The sequence below is a fragment of the Magnolia sinica genome, chromosome 15 (assembly GCF_029962835.1).
Source record: "Magnolia sinica isolate HGM2019 chromosome 15, MsV1, whole genome shotgun sequence".
NCBI classification, from domain to species: domain Eukaryota; kingdom Viridiplantae; phylum Streptophyta; class Magnoliopsida; order Magnoliales; family Magnoliaceae; genus Magnolia; species Magnolia sinica.
In genome coordinates, this window is record NC_080587.1 from 1,640,564 (window position 1) to 1,662,228 (window position 21,665).

Here is a 21,665-nt window from a genome sequence, read left to right on the forward strand (position 1 = left end):
ATACACGGAGCATTTTTCACGTTTCGTGTTAACAAACAAAACTTAACACTGAGTGCTTTTTGAATTTCGCATTAAATCAAAAATTTCAATGTTACCAAACAGGCCCTTAATAAAGAAAATAGAATCATATTCTGATTATTTTTAAAAGCAAAAATTTAATTTCAATTATTGATTTTTTAAATCCTGACATCTAATTAATTGTTGATTGTAAAATTGCAAGTAGTTTTTTAAGGGAAACAAGTGCTAGTGAATTTTAGATTTTCACTATCATCAAAAGGTTAATTTGACTTTATTTTAAAATTTGGATGGCTTGAAGTAAGTTCTAAATGGTTCAAATGGGCTAAAGCCTTTCATGTGATTTTTTATAGGCTTTTATAAACTTATATTAACTTAGACATGGTGTATAGTTTCAAAATTTATGTGAGAAACGATCCTTCACATCCACACATGTATCTAAAGTAGACCACACCTAAGACAACAACGACAATGACTAAGTTGTGTTAATCATTAAAAATTCCCCAGAGCCCACTATAATACTTATTTGCCATCCAATGTGTTCATTAGGTCATGTGGAATTGGATGAATGGAAAACACATGTATCAACTTAATCCAAACTTCAGTGCCCCCCAAAAAAAGTATATAATGGTGAGCCTTTAAAGTGGTTTATAATGGTGGGCATTCAATCACCAATCTTTCTTATAATGTGGTCCATATATACTTCGTTATTTTAGCTCATGCCCTAAAATGATCTTATTGATATAGAAATAAAAACAATAATACATCACGATGGGTCCCATGGTTTGCTTATTTTAGCTCATGCCCTAAAATGATTTGAAAAAAGGTTGGATGGCATGGCATGGAAATAAAGAAAATACATCACAGTGAGCCCCACAGTCCGTCACAAACGCACACAAAATCCAAGCCATTAGTCGATTTCACTTAATATTGCCGCAACTTTTAAAAAACGTGAATTGGGTTCTCCTTACTGACCGCCGTGAACTCATACACGTGCATTGTTCCCACATGTAAGGTAAACGCACTTTCGACGCGGATTGCGTCCTATCCCTGCTGTCTCTAGCCACGAATGGGCAGAGCTGTGTGGGGCCCACTGTGGTGTATCTGTTTATCCACGTTGTCCATCCCTTTCACAAATCATTTTAAGGTATGAGTTAAAAAATGGGGCAGATTCAATGCTCAAGTGGACCACACCACAGATGTGCAAGAGCGACTGCAATTTTCGACCATCCATTATATAGCCATGGAGTGGAGATGAATAGGATCATCTAGCTAAAATGACATGTAGAGTCATAGTCAATCACATTGAGTCTGTGTGGGAAATCAACATCATTAGACATTCAATTGATGGTTGGGAACACCCAATCAAAGTGATTCTCAAATACCCACTAGCAATCAAGGGTGGTAAAAAATGATAGCCGATTTAGATCAATAACTAACATTTTTCTAAAACTTTTTTGACCATTGATTAAATGGTTTGATCAATGGTTAAACCGCTATCTTAGATAAATAGTCTATCACAGGTGGGCCCACACAATAGATGGTATATATTGATTATGTGAATCTATTCAAATACAATTAGTCAGTGAGAGACCGAGTAGAATGCATAGTAGAATTACGATGATCCAGGGGTCAAGATTAGCAGTTTGGACTTAAATGACTCTGTGTGGTCCATATTACAAATTTTGAGCAAGAACCTTAATAATGGAAAAGAAAGTTATGCGACATTTTTCTTTACTTAAGATGTGTGGTCTTTATCTTATAAAATTTGAAATTATTTGAAATACTCGCTCTTAGTCTAAATTATCTAAAAGTACAACATATATATATATATATATATATATATATATATATATATATATATATATATATATATATATATATATATATATATAAAACTGAGGATATGATCCATGATAGTATAGCAATATGATAAACATGAAGCAATGTAAAGGGAAAACATTAAATGAACTGCTATTACAAAAAACTTTAACACTTTTTTAGTAAAGAGATGATTTGAGCTCTTAGTCTCCAACTCCATAGTACTTTTCTTCTTCTTCTTCTTTTTAAAAAAAAAAAAAATCACAAGATGTTGAACTCATGGAAGGAAGAACAATAACATTCTTCACTTAAAAAAATGATTGAAGTTTTTTTATTCAAGCCTTGCTTATAGGTAATTCTTCACGAACCTATGAGAGTGTAGTTTAAGAAAGAAATAAACACTTTACTTTTTGTTGGCACTTAGTTTGTTTCCTATCACATGTAATGTGTGCGGGCGTTATCACATGTAATGTGTGCGGGCATGTCAGAATGGATGTAGCGGCTCAATATAAACTAATCATCTTCGACTCCAAGTGTTGAAATAAGTAGATACGTCTAATATGACCAAAATCTAGAAAGATCGATCACTTACTCAACCACTTACAAAATTCTATAATAATTAGACAATGGTAAGGTTATTCCTCCAAAGATAGGTTGCTTTGTGCTTTTCATAAGAAATGACTTTCCGTATACTAATGTAAATCAAACAAAAGGAAAAACTCACAATACTCTAAAAATTACAACTAAAGACTATAGGTAAAAATTATTGCTACTTGATTATCTTTACTATTAGGATAACCAAGATAAAAGAAATATAAATTTGATTTGATTGTAGGGTTGTATTAGATTTGATTTGAATGTGTTAATTTGCTAATCTCTTCTGTTATTTATAGATTTCTCCTGTAGCTTGTTTTTCCCAATTCTTCTTTTATTACTTCAGGGGTTATAGTAGTATAAAATTACCTTTTTCATTCTTTTTGTTACATTTATTTTTTTACGCGCGCGCACGCACACACACACACATATATATATATACAGTTTTTTTAAAATCTCAGTCAAGCTTTGTTTTGTTTATTGACTGCTCATTTTGTTTCTAAATGTCTATCGGGCACTCCTTCCACTTCCGTACGCCTCTTGGTTGCTTGGTCTGCCTTTGAACACTTTTCATCGCTCAATTTGCTTTTGGACACCTCTTGGTCACCTCTTGATTGCCTCTCGGATACTTGGTTTGCTTTTAAATACCTCTCAGTTCCCAGTATTATCATCCTGCCAATTGTGATTCTGTAAATAACATTCCATATTCTTAAATATCTTTAGCATGTTATATCTTTTATTTGCTGTAACATATATCCGTTCTAATTGGGGTTTTCAAGAATAATAAAAAATAGGGCACAATAATTTTAATCTCTAAAACATTCTTACTTAGTCTTCAAAGCTTTAAGAATGGATCACTTCATACTTAATATTCTAAAAAATATCTACACTTAATTCAATGTTTGGTGTGAGAGTAGTGTTTTGGAAAATGAGTAGTATGGATACTTGTGGTTGAAGATAGTAATATTTTAGTAGTTAACATACAAGTGAGGACAAATATCATGTGACTTGGGCCTGTTTGTTAAATCTGAAGTTCGAAGTCTGAATCTAAAGTAAAAAACCCAGTATTGACTATAGAACAACTTGTTTGTTAACTAACGTCAGAAAAGTTTGGAATATGTTAATTTAACACATTTTGCCCTTTTGAAACAATCATGATTGAATCCCTACCATTACATTCTTCATGGATTCAATCAAAATGTTTATTTACCAACTTGTTGATAAGGTAAAAAACACCTAGATGAAGAGACCACACAAATATCATTTTAATCTAAAGCTTTTGTAGTTTGTAAGAAAATTTTAAAGGTCTTTACCACTTTTTCTTGTACTATGGCCCATCCGAGATTTAGATCTGTTTCATTTTTTGGATCATGCCCAAATATGAGCTTTCAATGTGGATGGATAGCACCAATGTAGTCACATGCATCACGGTGGGCCTCACAGCCAGGGTCCTACCACTTCGGTGGATCCATATTGCATACTAACGATGTCAGTAGCCCCTAGCTATTGGACGGTATTGTGTGGCTCCAATAATAATGTATGTGTTTTATCCACGCTATCCATCTGTTCTTCCAAATCATTTTAGGGATTGATCCCAAAAATGAGGATGATCCAAATCTCACGTGGCCTAGAACTTTCTTGGCCCATTAATGATCACCATTATTTCCTACAGTATGACCCACTTGATAATTGGATTTGCTTCTTTTTTTGTATAATGTCCCGTAATGATTTGAAAAAAAATGGATGGACATAGTGGATATAAGATACATACATCAAGGTGGACCCCACTGTTAGGGCCAAGGTCGGTGGCATGTGGCACACCACGCAATCCGCTAAACCCTCGTAATTCGGGAGTGGATCAGGTGAGATCCCGAATCCACCACCGTTGGTGGGACCCCTGACTGTGGGGCTCACAATGATGTGTGTACCTTAAATTCACACCATCTAGAAAAGTGTCACATTTAAAAGTTTAGTAATGTTTTACGTAAAGAAGAAAGTGCAGGACAATTTTAGAATTTTAAAAAAGAATACATGAAGCGCATTCTCCATTCACCATTAAGTTAGACCTTTATTGCTGAAAAAATTCAGGCAAATACATAGAGTGTTTTTCACGTTTCATGTTAACAAACAAAACTTAACACCGAGTGCTTTTCAAATTTCACATTAAGTCAAAATTTTCAACCTAACCAAACAGGCCCTTAATAAAGAAAATAATATCATATTCTAGTTATATTTCAAAGCAAAATTTTAATTTTAATTATTGATTTTTTAAATCCTAATATCTAATTAATTATTGATTGTAAAATTGCGAGTAGTTTTTGAAGGGAAACAAGGGTTAGTGAATTTTAGATTTTCACTATCATCAAAAGGTCAATTTGAATTTATTTTAAAATTTGAGTGGCCTGAAGTAAGCTCTGGATTGTTCAAATGGCCTTTAAGGTGATTTTTGATAGGCTTTTATGAACTTACATCGACTTAGACATGGTGTATAGTTTCAAAATTCATGTGAGAAACGATCTTTCGCATTCACACATGTATCTAAAGTGGACCACACCTGAGACAACAATGGCGATGACTAAGCTATGTTAACCATTAAAAATTCCCCAGATTCCACTATAATACTTATTTGCCATCCAACCTATTCCTTAGGTCATTCGGAATTGGATGAATGGAAAACACATATATCAACTTAATCCAAACTTCTATGGCCCCTAGAAAAGGTATATAATGGCGAGCCTTTAAAGTGGCTTATATCGATGGGCGTTCAATCACAATCTTTCTTGTAATGTGGTCCATGTATACTTCATTATTTTGGCTCATGCCCATTTTATTGATATAAAAATAAAGACAATAATACATCACGATGGGCCCCACAGTCTGCTTATTTTTTAGCTCGTGCCCTAAAATGATTTGAAAAAAGGTTGGACAGCATAACATATAAATAAATAAAATATGGACCCCACAGTCCGTCACAAACGCACACAAAATCGATGCGGATTGGCTGGTGTACCACACACCAGCTATATAGCTGGTGTATTGACATCAGCAAGTTCTTTGGGTCCAACCATGAGGCGTGTGTTATATCCAAACCGTCGGTCGTTGTAAGGCTTGAGATGAAAAATAAGACAGTTCTAAAGATAAACGAACCACACTGAAAAAAACAGCTGGGGATTTAATGTCTACTATTGAAACCCTTCTGCTAAAGCTACGGATCAATATGAGATTTCTTTTTCCTCTTCATCCAAGTATCTGTGACCTTACGAGTAGAGTGGGTGAAAAATGAACATCACAGGGAGCCCTACTAATTTTTTAACGGTGAAAATCATTATCCCTGCTGCTATTTTTTGGTTTGGTCCATTTGAGATTCGAATATGATTCATTTTTTTGAATCATGCTCTAAAATGATCTTGAAAAATTGTTTAACGGCGTGGATATAATAAATACATATATGTTGGGCTCATTTAACTTTGATCTCCTTTGAACCGTTCGTACAACTCGGAGCTTGAGGAGCGTCGGCGCTCGTCTTCGCACGACACGTATCTACACCAGCTATAAAGCTGGTGCGTGGTACACCAGCCAATCCGCTTCCCACGAAATCCAAGCCATTGGTCGATTTCACTTAATACGGCCGCAACTTTTAAAATACGACAGAACTGGGTTCTCCTTACCGGCAGCCGTGATCTCACACACGTGTGCGTTGTTCCTGCATATCACATACGTACTTTCGACGCGGATTGCGTCCTATCCCTGCTGTTTCTAGCCACGAACGAGCAGAGTTGTGTGGGGCCTACAGTGGTGTATCTGTTTATCCACGCCGTCCATCCCTTTTCGCAGATCATTTTAAGGTAGTACCCAAACAATGGGGCAGATTCAACGCTCAAGTGGACCACACCACAGATTCGCAAGAGGGACTTCTGTTAGGGTTCCTTTTGTGGTCATCAGGGCCGCACATGTGTATTGAATGCCAACTGTTAGCCAAGCTGTCCACTTTGGGGACATTTGTGGCCCACTGATCTGACGTCAGCCCATGACAAATAAGCTATTGTGCGTGCCTGATGAACGGCCTGGATGTCCCACACGTGAGCCGTATTCGCATCTAACGCGGAGTCCCTCGGCCCGTCCGTTTCCAAGAGGCAAAAATTCGCAAAAGGGCATTTTCGTCATCTACAAAAGCAAAAGGGCACTTTGGTCCAGTGGCGTTTTATTCCATGCAAGTACTTTCCCCGAATTTTGGTAAAAATGACGAATCTCTCCGAAATAGAAAAAATAGAACAAAAACATGAGAAAACCAAATTACCTAAACATCCCTGATCTTCAAGAGGAATTACAATATGTTACAGGATGTGTGGACACGACTTCCGAGCATCCCAGGATGTGGGGCCCACCCTGATTTACATGCCTTACATCCACTCCGTCTATCCGTTTTTACATCTCATTTTAGGTGAAGATCCAAAAACTTAAGCAGATCCAGATCTCCATTGGACCATACCACAGGAAATAGTGGTGACTGAATACCCAAGTTTTTATTCTCCATCCAAACTGTTGATAAAATCACAAAGATGAAGGGACCAAACGAATATCAGCTTGATCCAAAACTTTTGTGATCGACGATAAATTTAATGGTTAATCACTATTTCCTGTGGTGTGGTTCACCTGAGATTTGGATATGTTTCATTGTTTACCTTATACCTAAAATGATTTTTTAAAACGGATGGACGGCGTGGATTTAAGGTACCTATATCACAGTGGACCCTACGGTCAGGAATCTACGTCCATTTGATAGTTAGATCTGTCTTATTTTTGATTTCAAGCCTTAATTAAGAGCTCACCAAATGGATGGACGGTTTGGATATAACACATACCTCATGATTAGATTCACATAATTTGCTGGCGTCCGTACAGTAGCTGTATAGCTGGTGTGAGGTACAGTAGCCAATCCGCTTCCGGTCTGTTCACGAGTTATGTGTTGACGGGTAATTCGGTAATTTCATTAAGAAATGGAAAGCTCTACTTCATCTCAAAGTGGACGTGGATTAGGTACGACCCCACCTGTTCCAAGCTCGGAACAGGCCTGGACTCTTAACGCCCTACCGAGATTAATGGATTTATCAACACCGTCCATCCGTTTTTCCATATGATATTTTAGAATATGAAATAGAAACTAGAAAGATCAAATGCTGAATTGGACTACACAACAGGAAGAATCACTGATAATAACGCCCACCGTTGAAACATTCATAGGGCCCATTATGGCGTGTGTTTTCCATCCAACCCGTTCATAAGGTCACATAGAACTGGATGGATGTAGGAAAAACACAAACACCATTTTGATCCAAAACTTCTGCAGCTCCCAAGAAGGTTTTAATGGTGATGATTTAATCCTCACTGTGTGATCCACTTGAGACTTAGAAATGGCTAATTTTTTGTATTATAGCCTAAAATAATATGAAAATAGTATGGACAGTTTTGATGAATCTATAATTTACGGTGGGCCCCTCATAGGCCCGCAATGTTCCGAGTTCGGTACAGACGGGGGTAGTACCTTACCGCGTCCGCTGAAAGTGGGGTTGGTGGAAGAGTGTAAAAGGTCGGTAGATGCACGGTAGATTGAGGAATTATTCGATACTCTGAAAGAGTACATTAGTTCATATACATTCATAACTCCCATTTCAATGTAAAAAAATAATTAAATAAATCTAGACCGTATAAATTGTAATATTATACTTATTTCATTATCCAAAAATTCTATCCTTGTCCATTAAATGGAGATCTTGAATTAAAAGTTTTAAATGGTTAATCCGTACATGCAATGCATATTGATAATATATATATATATATATAGATTATTCAACCTCGATGATTTTGTTATATGTACCATATTATTAATGACCTACGGTTCAGATGATTTTTATTGAAGAAATAAATATTTTTCTGCCAGGGTATTTTTTTCATGTGCTTAAAATAAACATACTCTCTTAGAGTATCATATGATTTGGCACGAGAGAAACCCTAATTCCCACACGGATTGTTCGTGACTGCTGTTTCATGCGAGTAGGATAGAGAATCCTTTCTACTCCACACGTGTCAGTGCGGTACATGTGTACTATATTCCATCCATTCATCATCTGAGCCTATTTTCTATATGCCTAACTAAAAATCAGGCTTCTCTTCTCATCATCAATCAACACCCACATGTACTAAAGAAACAGACGGTCAAATACCGTCCAATATACTAGTGTGGCCCATCTATAATCCATAACAGATTGATTTTTTCTGTTCAAACTCTCACACGAGTTAGATCTTCTAATGAACGAATGAGATTACTTACACGTATTCCAGGATAACACATGTAATGGGAGTGCTATTCTCTTACGTAGTCGCGCAGGCAGCCTCAGCAGCTAGTCGCATAGCTCTCCCTCTAGAGGCTCGCCCAACCGGGTTCCCCACCCTGCTGGACCACGTGATGATCCAAACCGTTCATATGAAATCTTCTATAGTATATAATCAATAGAAAACAATCTCACCAATCAGATATCACCACCGTACATTCCAAGTAGAGTTAGAAACTTCGTTTTAAACCGTCAATTCAAACTCATCATATATGAATCCAAGAAACTCCTGCAACTATTTATTTATTTATTTATTTTTTTATATATGAAACAATTTGATATATAAACCAGATTAACGGTCTACATTATTAATTAGTGGGACAGAAGAGGCGAGCCTTTAGTGCGCGAGCCTTGCTCATAGATCTCTCCCCAACTAGGTTTCCTGGAATACATCCCGATGTATTCTAATATGAGAAATCGGGAGCTTATCCATTAGATAGAGGTCCATTTTAATGATCCATACCGTTTATATAATGAGCCTCATATTGGATAGGTTAGAACCAAGAAAAATCTTAGATTGAGTTATTTCACACCTTCGATTAGTCAAAGGTTATTTTACCCATCTAAATTCAAAGGAAAATGATTCAAATATTAAAAGATTAAAGAGATATAAATAAATGAATTAAAGAACGAGGCCCATTCTATAAACGGTTTGGATCATTGAATATGATGCCAGATACAAAGGCTAAAGATGCGACGTATCGTACATTAATACATCGGCATGTATCCTGGAAAACCTCCTCATAAAAACGCAACTAAAAGACGACGGAAAACCTGCTCCCTCTCTCTCTCCGCCGGAATCTGACGACATGGCTCAGCTCCGGTACTCGCCCTTCTCTACGCCTCCCGCCATATCCAAGAACCGCCATTTTTCCATAAATACCCCTCGCTTTCCGTCCGTCGCGCTCTCTCAGTCCATCGCCCCCTCTCCGTCTATTGCCCTCTCTCTCCTCCCCACCAAAGCCACCACGTCAGCAAACATCTCCCTCCTCACCACCGATCACAACGGTAACGGCCCTGACGGAATAGATAACAGCGGGCGTAACGGCGGTAACGGCGGAGGAGGTTCGAACTCAAACGGGAGAGGCGACAGCAGCGATGAGGACCGATCTCAGCCGTCCAACTTCGGCCCCATCGGATCCTTCATCAACGGATGGCGATCTCGGGTCTTGGCAGACCCGCAGTTCCCATTCAAGGTCCTGATGGAGGAGGTGGTCGGCGTCTCGTCCTGCGTGCTCGGCGACATGGCGTCCCGTCCGAATTTCGGCCTCAACGAGCTGGATTTCGTCTTCTCGACGCTGGTGGTTGGATCGATCCTCAATTTCGTGCTGATGTATCTCCTCGCACCGACGGCCGGATCGTCCCCTTCTTCCATGCCGTGGATCTTCGCCAATTCGCCGAAGAGCCACATGTTTGAGGTGGGCCCCTATAGCCTCTTTGATCGGGTGGGGACCTTTGTCTACAAGGGTGTGTTGTTTGCAGCCGTTGGATTTGCAGCAGGGCTGGCAGGGACCGCCCTGTCGAATGGGCTGATCAAGCTGAGGAAGAAGATGGACCCTGAGTTCGAGACGCCGAACAAACCCCCGCCCACGATTCTGAATGCAGCGACGTGGGCAATCCATATGGGGCTGAGCAGCAACCTGAGATATCAGACATTGAATGGGTTGGAATTTTTGCTGGCGAAGGGATTGCCGGAGCTGGCATTCAAGACGTCGGTGGTGGTTTTGAGGTGCTTGAACAACGTGCTCGGTGGAGTTTCGTTCGTGGTGCTGGCGAGGCTGACGGGATCGCAGAAGGTGGATGATGGGACGGCAGCGATCACTCCGGCTGTTGTGGGATTGGAGGAAGAAAAGGAGAAGTTGGTGGGGGAGGGGGAATTGGAGAGCAATCAGCCTCACTGTAAGTGATTCAGGTTGGGGGATGTTTGGGTGGGCTTGGAATTGCAAGCGGAGATGGAAATGGGTCCTTTGTGGCTTGAATTCGGGAAATTTGCGCTGCCCAAATAGCCTCTTTTCGGATTCTAATTTAAGGAAATGGTTGATCTGCTCGAATTTCGATTTGGGTGGATGTCCAAACATGACCATACTTCTTAGTCTGGCCACAAATCTTTTTCTTTTTCTAATAGAAAAATCGGGTTTCTTTTAATCACAGTGAAAGAGATCAGTCATGTGAAGTGGGTTTTGATGGGTGCTTTTTTTTTGCTTGTAATTTATCAGTAGGTTCATGAATAATGAGGATTTCGTGCCGAGTGACGGTTTTTTACTGCCATTTTTCATAGTTCTATTTCTATTGCTGTTGCATTTTGTTGAGTTCTGCTAGTTTATGCTGTGTTTGGTGAATGGGTGTTTCAAGAGCTGAGAAAAAGTAGCTTGTGAATTTAGGAATTTCTACTCTTAGTAGGATTTGTGGAGGAATGGGTAATCAGTATTAACACCATTCGTCGATGAGCATGTGTTTGGTTGCACCAAATATCAGAAATTTCATGATATTTTGCCCCAAATTAGACTGATAAATCATGATAATTTGTTAATGGCTGCTTCAGGAGCTGAAAAAAAAATTCATGATTTTTGGAATTTCAGCTCTTCCTAGAATTTCCAGATGAATAGGTAGTAACACCATTCGTCTCCAAGGGTGCATTTGGTTGCACTAAATATCATGAAACTTCATTATATTTTGCACCAAATTAGAATGATTAATCATAAAAAAATCTTCAGGTGAATGGCAGCTTCAAGAGCCAAGAAGGGAAAAAAAATGTGAATTTTGGAATTTCTACTCGTAGTAGAATTTCTGGAGGAATGAGTAGTGACACCATTTTCTCTGAAGGTGCTTTCGTTTGCACCAAATATCATGATATTTGCTGCAACCAAACATAGCTTAAAAGGATTCTATTTGATCCGATGAATAGTGTTGCTTGTGTTTGGATTGGTGGAAACAGAAAAGAGGATTTGGAAAACTATCAAAAATCCTGTGGGAGTTGAAAGCTGTGGATTCCTACAATAATTTTGTTGTTTGGTCCGGAATGCAGTTTTCCTTGGATATTCGTTTTCATTTTTCTATCTGTTGTTGGATTGTTTTGCTATGCAGGGAAAACCTATGAAAACCCATCAGGTAATCTGTAACAACAGAATGAGTTTGTTCTGTATCGTGACCCAGTATCATAAACTCTCGTCTGTGTTGCCTCACTGGGGCCCACATGCAGAGATGGTCGGATGATCAAAAACTTCTTCTGGGTGCGACCTAGACAAGACATGGTAAGAAACTAACTCTGATTGGATAATTCTTGCCATTGATACATGCAGCTGAATGTGGAACATTGAAAGTATAGCTTCCTAATGGCTTACATTCAACTCAATAAATCAATGGTCTGGATCATTTTTTAAGCATGATTATTGGATTGTCAGCCATTTAAAATAGCATCGAAAAAGGACTAATTTTCCAACCATCTTTACATGTGGGCCCTATGGGCTAGATATGCTGATGATGCCAAGTTGGGACATGGAAAAGAATGATTTGGTGGATTTTAGTATTGGACCAGTAGTGTTAATGGGTGTTCATGATCCTTGTATGTCGTGTTTATTTCTCTATATACAGTCACAAAATGCACAGAAATCTCAATACCATGAACTCTTTGCTAATTCCACGTGTGGAACTCTTCCAATGCAGGGCCATGTGCTAATATGGAATACATGTATGACATCTGAGCTTTCCATCTGCTTGGAAGTAATGCTTAGATCTCAGGCAATTTCACTCCCTGTGTAGGCCAAAATATACAAGTAGACTGATGGTTAAAACATTTTTTTTTTTGCTAGCCATCCATTTATTTTGTATGTTGGGGCTACCTAAAGTGTGAAGTAGGGGAGGGGACTGCCTTAAATGGCTAGCTTCGTCTTGTGGGATCAGGGTTTATGCCATCGAAAACCAAGGATTAGAAGTCGTTAGATACCCCTGAAGGTGGAGTAAGGTCCGGTTGGGGTTAGCCCAATGATTGCCCTCTTAATAATCATTTGAGAAGTAGTAGGATGATGAAAGGAGGTTATGATGACTACGAGCTGGGCGACCAGTTGCAAAACTGTTTAAAGTCTATCACCCCCTAAAGTGTGAAGTAGCTTGATTTTTTGGATGGAGAACCAAACAGTGCAACCCACCTGATGAAATGCTCAGATCTTGCACATGTGTTCGACGTTGGCATGTCTTCTGCATGTGGAATTAGCATATACACCCAATGGCCTAGCAAACCTCCAAATTTAGAATACCTTCTAAGCTGTAGAATTTTTGTTCCTTAAATTTTTAGAGTGATCCCCATTTATAGTTATAGAGAATGTATTTAAAGTGGATTTTGTTGAAGGCTTTTTCATATATTTTTTTTTTTTTCTGATTTTGTTGAATTTGTCTTTTATTTGTGAATATTGAGTATATGATGTTTTGTTCCAAATAGAGGATTTTGATTATAATTTCTGTCTTTCTGGACATGTTTGTTTTTCATTTGGGTTGGGTTGTAGGATTGCAGCTGTTTGGATTGGTGAAAATTAGAAAGTAGCCAAGGAAAGGAAAACCTTACATTTGAGCAGAACTGTAGAATAGGAAAGATTACCTTTTCTTTAAATCCGATAGTGAAAAAGGGAATGGCCTTTTAATGAGGAAATCTGAGGAAACAGAAACTCAGGTCTCTTGTCTTCCTCAAATGAAGGAAACCATTGCATATGAGGAAATCTATTTCCTTCCTCAGTTACTTTTTGATTTCACGCGTGCATGACCCTGCCCATGTTCATGCAAATGCATATACCGATATTGGAAACATATGCATGATCCAATTAGTTCTTGCCTCAACCTCATCTTTTGTGGAAAAGAATCGCATGCCAGGCAAAAAGAACGGATGCTTAGAAATGATTGAGCAAGAGTCAAAAGGCATCATGCATAGAATCCTTTTTTGATATGGTGTATGGGATTGGCATGAAGCAGTTTTGGTGTTTGTTCTTGCAATACAGATTTCAAACCATGAATGAAAAGGGGGAAAAAGGAAGGAAAAAACAGGACCTGTTTGGATTGGTGGAAACAAAGTAGATTAGGGAAGGAAAACCTCACATCCAAGGAAAACTATCAAAATGAAATCTTTGAAAAGAATCCTAACATATTGCTTACCACTGATATTGTTATGTATCATCCTCTTATTGGGGCGATACACCCGTATATCATTCATGGGTGATACTGGTTTTTTTATCGGTTTCGAACAAATACTTTAAACCTTGATGTGGAATGGTTTGAAAATTGAGATTTGTCCCTCAAAAAGGGGTTGAAGTGTCCATTTCTTAGGTTTAGGGAGGAAAAGGAAATGGTCCTTTTCCTGAGGAAATCTAAGGAAATGAAAACTAATTCCCTCACCCCTCTAGGCTTCTGCAAACAAGAGGAACTATTACATCAGAGGAAATCAGTTTCTTTGTTCTGCTGAATCCTGTTCTCCACTAATCCAAACAGGTGATGTGATGGCTGTGGATCTATTATCTGAGAATCGCTTGTGATATTGAGGATTTTGACATGTTCTTGGTCTAGGTTCTCTGTATTCTATAATTTCAAAGTATTGAAACTTGTCTATCATTTCTTCTTTCTTCTCGCTGTCATTATTAGTTGCGTGCAAATTCAGAATTTTATGTTTGTGATTTGGATTGTTTTTTTGTTTTATCTTCGAGCTGGTTTTGGATGTAAGCATATTTGATTTGGGTGGACTTTTTTGCCGGGATGGCAATTTTCAATTTTCCTAAATACCAACACCATCCAAGATTTTATCGCCGTTTGAGAGACTTCTCCATCGAGCGTGCTTCTAATTGGAAATTTCCACGAATTCTGAAACAAAACCCATCTTGGGAAATGCAAGTTGGCTCCCTTCAATCATCGATCAATGCACATTTATGGTTACAACAGGGTGTAAGAATTTCTAAGATAGCATCTTAAATATGTCTGTTGATGTAAGAAATATGGGTAGCCTTCCTTGGACCTTTGAGTATCTGCACAAAGAGATGACAAAGGAGACCTTGGCTTCGGCAGAGGACAAAGGAGACCATGGCTTTGGCAGGGGACCTTCCGACGCCTAAGTCAGGTAGGGAATATGGGTTTGGTTGTAAATAAGGTTTTAGGCTTAAGATTGTGCGTACCTTTCACCATTGGGGGCGCTCTTATTTATAGGTGAGGAGAGGCAGTGGCATAGAGGGATATTCTCTGCTTAGTAAGAGCCTATTGTAATAGGATTTGGATCCCGAGAGGGATTTGTTTCTGAGGATATTGTGGATATCTTTCGAGTTCTTCGGCTGAGATCTTGAGGAGATCCGTGTTGTAATCGACTTCAGAAACCATTGACTGAGATTTTGAATAGAGTCGGTCAGGGCTAGGTCGGAACTAGCGGAGGTGTGTGTAGGAAGCCAAGGTGGAGAATCCGGGGTGACCTATACAACTGTTATGGAGATTGGTTCGCCGACCTAGATTCTTTGGTGAATCATGGTCGTGTTTTCATTTGGTGCTAAGTGGATGGTCAATCCGCCGACCTACCCTAAACTGTTGAGGCCAAGCTACTTCCCTGTTCAAGTCGGGGATGGGGCCGCTCGAGCTGCTTTCCTGCTCGGGCTGGGGTATTCATTATAACCATCATTGAGTAACTTTGCGGTGCGCACAAATGTCTGGCCTGACCTTATCTCATTGGCTGGTCCATTTTTACCCACAACAATGTCAGTCATTTCTTTTCTTTGGTAGCTGATTATTAGTTACTTAACATGCACATCAAAGGATTACATATTATGATTTATATTCTAACTACCATTTTATTTTCAGATTTAGCTCCGTTTGGATAGACGCCGTTTTGTTCTCATCACCAATGGGAAGCTTCTTGTGTATGGTTTTGAAGGTGGCTTTATGTGGTTTTTTTGAGATACTTGTCTTTTTTTACTTGTTTATGCAATTTCATGGTCTTTGTGATTTGTGGTGCGTTTGGTTGCGCCAAAATCTCATATTAGTATTTGGTGCAACTAAATGCAGCCTTAATCATAACTTGATGACCCCTTCATCATTGATTAATGTCTGTTTGGGCCGGGGGTCCACCAAAAATGGGATTTTGGTGGGCCCCACAGGCTCCGCTTCAGATTCGACGAGCTTAATTGGCGATTTCCTCTGCATAATTGTGATTTTGGATTTGAAAAAATGAAATACTAAACATGCCCATAATTGCAATTTAGTGGAGGAAAGCCCTGCTCTAGTGCAGGGGATCTGATGTGGAGGCTGTGGGGCCTATCAACATCCAGATCAAGCTTAATCTCAAATTTGGATCTGCGTACTGAAAGTGATGCGGCATAAGCGTTCTTTATTGTTGGGGCACATCTTTCAACGGTCACGATCATTCTGGCAAGCCTCTATCCTGCGGATGGTTGATAGAAAAGAGAGCTCTCCATCATACAACCCCAGCCATATGATTGGTGGATTTATTGCCGTTGATAATGGACCACCCTCAGGTATTTTCTTTTTATCCGTCCGTTTAGAGGCTCCCTGTCTGGAGAGCTGATCACCCACATCGGGCTGTATGCTAACTTCGCATGCAATCTTGTTTTTCCTACTAATGTATCACATTTATGGACATCTGAACCGTGCAAAATCTGGGCCCCACCCTGAAGATGGCCTGCGTAGAAAATCAGGCCAATCCACCCATTAGGTGGAAACGCCTGCACATGGGGCCAGGCCATCAGTCATCCATTTACTCTGATGGTGTGAACCGGCTGATGAGCGGACTATTGGGGGACAGTGGAAGCACACCCACATTAATCAAGCAAAGTACTCCAATTGCAACAACCAAGTCTAAGTACAAACAAACTGAATTTAATATGGATAAACTCTTACGGAAAAAAAACCATGGCATAAAGTGAAAATCATGGCACAAAGTTACATTAATGCACTATGAAAGCAAAATTTACATGAGATAAAGATCATTCGATTTGAACAAGCCTCAATCCCCCTTACAAACTCTAGAAACTAATTAGAAAGCTTTAAGATACACTATAATCCTGATTACACCAGTGTATATAGTTTATATGAGAATCACAATTGAAATAGGAAACAAATCTCGCACTCTGCGCAACTTTGCATGGTCGTTCAATGGCATCGACGGACTGTCGATGGCATCAATGCATGATCGTTTGATGGCATCGACGGACTATCGATGGCATCAAATTCCGTTGATGTCATCGAACATAATACCAAAACGTTCTGGAGACTAAACATGTATTTTTCAAAAATTTCCGATGGCATCGAGCAGGACTTCGATGTCATCAAACAACCTTCAGTGACATCGAGTAGGACACCTAAAGTATCCAACAACCAACATGAGAAATTCTGAAATTTTTCGATAGCATGGAGTGGGACTTTGATGGCATCGAGCTGTAACATTGACAAACCTGTTGATTTACGGATTTAAGACATCAATCAACATGGACTGACCTAATTTTCTGTGCTAGGTGGTCTCCATGGTGTGCCAGGCTGTTTGCATGGTTATGATATCCAGCGCAAGCAAAACATTGACAGGCAATATGGGGCTGCACGCTGAGTTGTCTGCAGGTGATTAGCACTTCAGCATTGCCCATTCATGAATAATGGATCACTGAAAGATGGGCCCCACATCATATTAATAAGATATCCATCCCTGCGGAAGGTGGGAACACCATGCTGGTCACATGGTATGAGAATCAGGCCCATCCACACCTGTCATTCAAATCCTTTTCAATTAGTTCTCTTCATCTGAATGTGAACGATTTCTTTGACCTTTGGTTTTGTGGGCCATTGATTGATGGTTTAGGATCTTCCCATCTTGAATGATTTTAAAGGCAGCCAGCTTCATCTGTGTTGCTTGTTGGATCAACGGTTCGGATCACCATGTTACAGCATGTCTGGACGCAACATGAAGCTATACACAAAAGGATGTTTCCTACCAAGACACGCTTTGAGACTCGCTGCCCTGATGATCCGTTCCGTTCATCTAGAAGATCTCACTGCAGATGGTCCACGTGGAAAAACTTCCAGTCGAAAACAAATCTTGTGATCGGCAAAAAAAAAGAAAAGAAAAAGTGACCCACTAACAACGGTCCGGAACAGCGATTTGTAACTCAACTCCTTTACTTGAGTAGTATGAAGTATGCCACCAATCTCTGATTTTCTGTTGGGGCATCTAGATGAACGGTCCGGATCATCACGTGGTGGGGCAGAAGGGCGAGCCTTGCTAGCCAAACCTAGATCATAGAACATTATCATTTTGGTGCCTCCAAATCCCGTGGCACACATGCATGATAATCCAAATTGGCCCATCAAATGAACGGTTTAGATCGACTCCACGTTTGCCACGTATACAGAAACGACCTCTCATGCTTCCAAGGGGTACATGATCCGTCTTCCTATCTACTATAATCAAGAAGGGATCCGGTAGCCGCACATGCCAACCTGGCACGTGGGAAATCTGAGCAGGGGCTAGGTCCCCCACCGTGAAGATGACCACTCATCAAGTGGACCACCTCCAGAAATTCCAAAGTGTCTTCTGCACATATGCCCTGCCTTTTTTTACATAGTGCCATGTCATTTTCACGGTGGTTGTGGGTTGGCATGAGTTGTGGGGCCCACTAATGAATTGGGCCAGGTTGGAATATTTTCACCGACTATGTAGCTCATGGGCTGATCTTGTGTTGGCCCGATCGGGGCCGTTTACGCTCCTACAATTCTGTCATGTAGGTAGAGGTCTACACAAGTCGAACTAAGTCAAGCTTGGCACAGCTGGACTCGCTCAGCCACTAGCTGACGCCAGCTCGAACTCAGCTCGTCTCGGTCCTTGAGCCTGACTAGCCAGCTTGGTTCGGTTCAGTCGGCAGCTCGGGAAAGTTCGACCTAAGATCGAGTTGAGTTCACCTGTACAACATTTTCACAAACATATGGATTGCACCTTCAAATTCTCATTGTATGTAAAACAACAGCAGCAGTTTTACATGTATTTCATGAACACCTTGTAGGCTAAATCAAAATCAAGAAAAAAGAGTATTTGTTTCATATACATACCTTCCTTGTCACCAGCTGATATTTCGTTGAGTCATTTCATGGTGAGCAACATTAATATCAAAGTAACTGAGTCACCAAACTGGTTCGATCCAAGTCGAGCTCGGGGAAGCTCGAACTCGGTTTGAGATTTTTTCGATCTCAAAAAATCAGCTCGACTTGGCTCGAACTCAATTTCGATCCGAGTCGAGCGAGCTAACCAAGCTAACTTGGTTCGTGTAGAGCCCTACATCTAGGGGTGGCGATGGGCTTAGTGGTGGCCCACTGCAATTTGGCACTGGCCGGACTTGGGCTTAAGTAATTTTTACGACTTAATACATACATATGTGTTCTATTATACAAAATTGTTACTATAATAGTCGGTTTGGTACATCTTGCAATGCATATGTGGCCCACTTAATTAATGGATGGATAAAGAACTTTCAAGTGGGAAATATTGCTATGATTTTGAATATCATGGGAAATTATCGCAATACTGATTTAGTGTCTCTTACTCCGAGCATTTCAAACTTTATATATATATATATATATATATATATATATATATATATATATATATATATATAATTAAAAATATTTATTGATTAGCAATACATACATGATGAAATCTCTCCTTTTTATTATTTTTATTTTATTTTTACACTTTATACATACACTCAACCCCCCCTTAAAAGTTGAGTAGAAATTACATGTGGGTTTTGCAACTTGATTTAATTCGAGTTTGTCTAATCCAATCCAACACAACCCAAGTTAACCTCACTTAACCTGACCCAAGCCATTGACCTAACAGCGTCAATGGTGGATGGACCATTCCTTCAAAATCACCCAAATTGAAAGATCCCAGCCATTTAATCTTTGGTCTTTACTCCATTGAACGTGGTTTGTTCGGGCACTTTTTTTTGACCATGTATTTTCATGCTAGCAACGGAAAGGTGAGTCGGCCAATTGAGAGGGTATTTTGGGAATGATCCAACCATGATAATTAATGGGGCCCATCACATCAATGGCTTGGATGCTCCCACCCCCCTTTCCAAAAATAAATAAAATAATAAAAATAAAAAAATAAAAGAAAAAAGAAATAATACAACGACAAAAACAGAAGGGGCGACCCTACTCTACCCAAGAAAGTTTAAACAAAAATCTTTAAAAATAAGGGAAAGTTTAAACAAAAATCTTTAAAAATAAGGGAAGAAGATGCCCATTCTATAAGCAAATTTCGCAAATTATTGAAACACCTCGCATTTCTTTCTTTCTAAATTGCCCACAAAGACATTCTCCAGGGTCCAGACCTATTTCGTCTCTCAAAAAATCAAAAGACAATCATCCATATTTGAAGTGTTTAAACTCGCCTAAAATTGCTTTTAGTAGGTATTTCATTCCAGGGATTTATGATGGCTCAACCCGGTAGATGAACGGTTTGGATCGTTGGCACATTTGGCACAGCAAAAAGGCCTTCAAAACCATGCAAATGAGTGGGGGCCAATTTTCTCATGGCATCATAAGTTCAAACTGCCCCTAAGAAATCATACCAAGGAATATTGAATCACTTTCAAGCTAACTCTTTCCCACCAACATGCCACTTTTGTAGGTGTGACGAGAAGTGGTGGTCTCACTTAACTGACACTTCGACTTAACATATAGGTGCAACCCGCTTCACAAGTAGTGTCAACGTTGCATGCCTCACAAAGCTAATGTGTTAATTTTTTATCGTCGATTTGAGGATTTTGACCAAAGATCATGATTAACCATAGGTTTTATGTGAACATGTCATTAATGCCATAATCATATGCATATATAGGTTAAAGGAGAAGGATTCCACTGGTTTTTCTTGAAAACTTGAGGTTGGACACAAAGACACTTGGTTGAGGGAGAGTTGTAGATTATAGATTCTTGTGTATCATATTGTTCTATGACCACCTCGCAAGTTATAAGACAAATCTGTGAGAGAGAGAGAGAGAGAGAGAGAGAGAGAGAGAGAGAGAGAGAGAGAGAGGGGCCAAACATGTAAGGTGATGGCCGACTCGGGTGTACAAATGACTGAACGGGTCGGACCACGTCACTTCCCCAGAACCCCAACCCATGGTGTCAAACTGAATCGGTAGACACCGCATCCGAGTTGCACCCAACTCAGATGAGTCAAGAGTCCTAAAACCATCGTCGTTTCAGGAAAATAAAAAACCTCCCCTTTCACTTCCTACAAGCTCTCCTAGTTTTCTTCCATTCTGTTTTCATTTTGGATTTCCCAATCGTAATTTTTTATTTTTATTATTATTTTTAAACGTAAAAGTAAAGTAAGTCAATTAAAACAAGTAAACAATCACGAATAACATCGTACCCTGTCCCATTAGCCAGGGGGCCAGTTCATTTGCCGCCCACCAAGAAGATGGATGTGAAGATGATACACAGATTGGCCTGCAAAGATCCTTGACAATTACCAAAAGAGCATATGCAAGAGAGCCCCTCCTGTTTAGCAACAATCTTGGCAGTGTACAAGAGGTAGCCCAGAATCTCACAGTGCCTCTCCTCTGCCTGTGGACAAACGAATCAAGGTATTAGTAAGTGTAGTGACAAGTTTGCTGAGGTCGTTTCAACAATTGGGTCTGGGCCCCAGCATAACCAAACGCTGCACAACTCATATAACTCCAGTGTTCGAAATATTGGTATCGCACCCTTGAGATACAGATACGTATCGGTTATCGCATGGGGTATATCGTTTGTATCACATAGTTCCTACAAGCTCTCCTAGTTTTCTTCCATTCTGTTTTCATTTTGGATTTCCCA

The 21,665-nt window shown here is 39.5% G+C and overlaps 1 protein-coding gene across 1 annotated transcript; it reads left to right on the top strand.

The window, feature by feature from the left end:
* Nucleotides 1–9,579: 9,579 nt before the first annotated feature.
* On the top strand, nt 9,580–11,087 carry LOC131226699 (protein RETICULATA-RELATED 3, chloroplastic-like). Its single transcript, XM_058222336.1, has one exon. The coding sequence runs from the start codon at nt 9,629–9,631 to the stop codon at nt 10,724–10,726; it is 1,098 nt and encodes a 365-aa protein (XP_058078319.1). The 5' UTR covers nt 9,580–9,628; the 3' UTR covers nt 10,727–11,087.
* The last annotated feature ends 10,578 nt before the right edge of the window (nt 11,088–21,665 follow it).

Bases quoted from the DNA above. Each gene is read 5' to 3' on its own strand.
- LOC131226699 (XM_058222336.1), top strand. From the start codon at position 9,629: ATGGCTCAGCTCCGGTACTCGCCCTTCTCTACGCCTCCCGCCATATCC.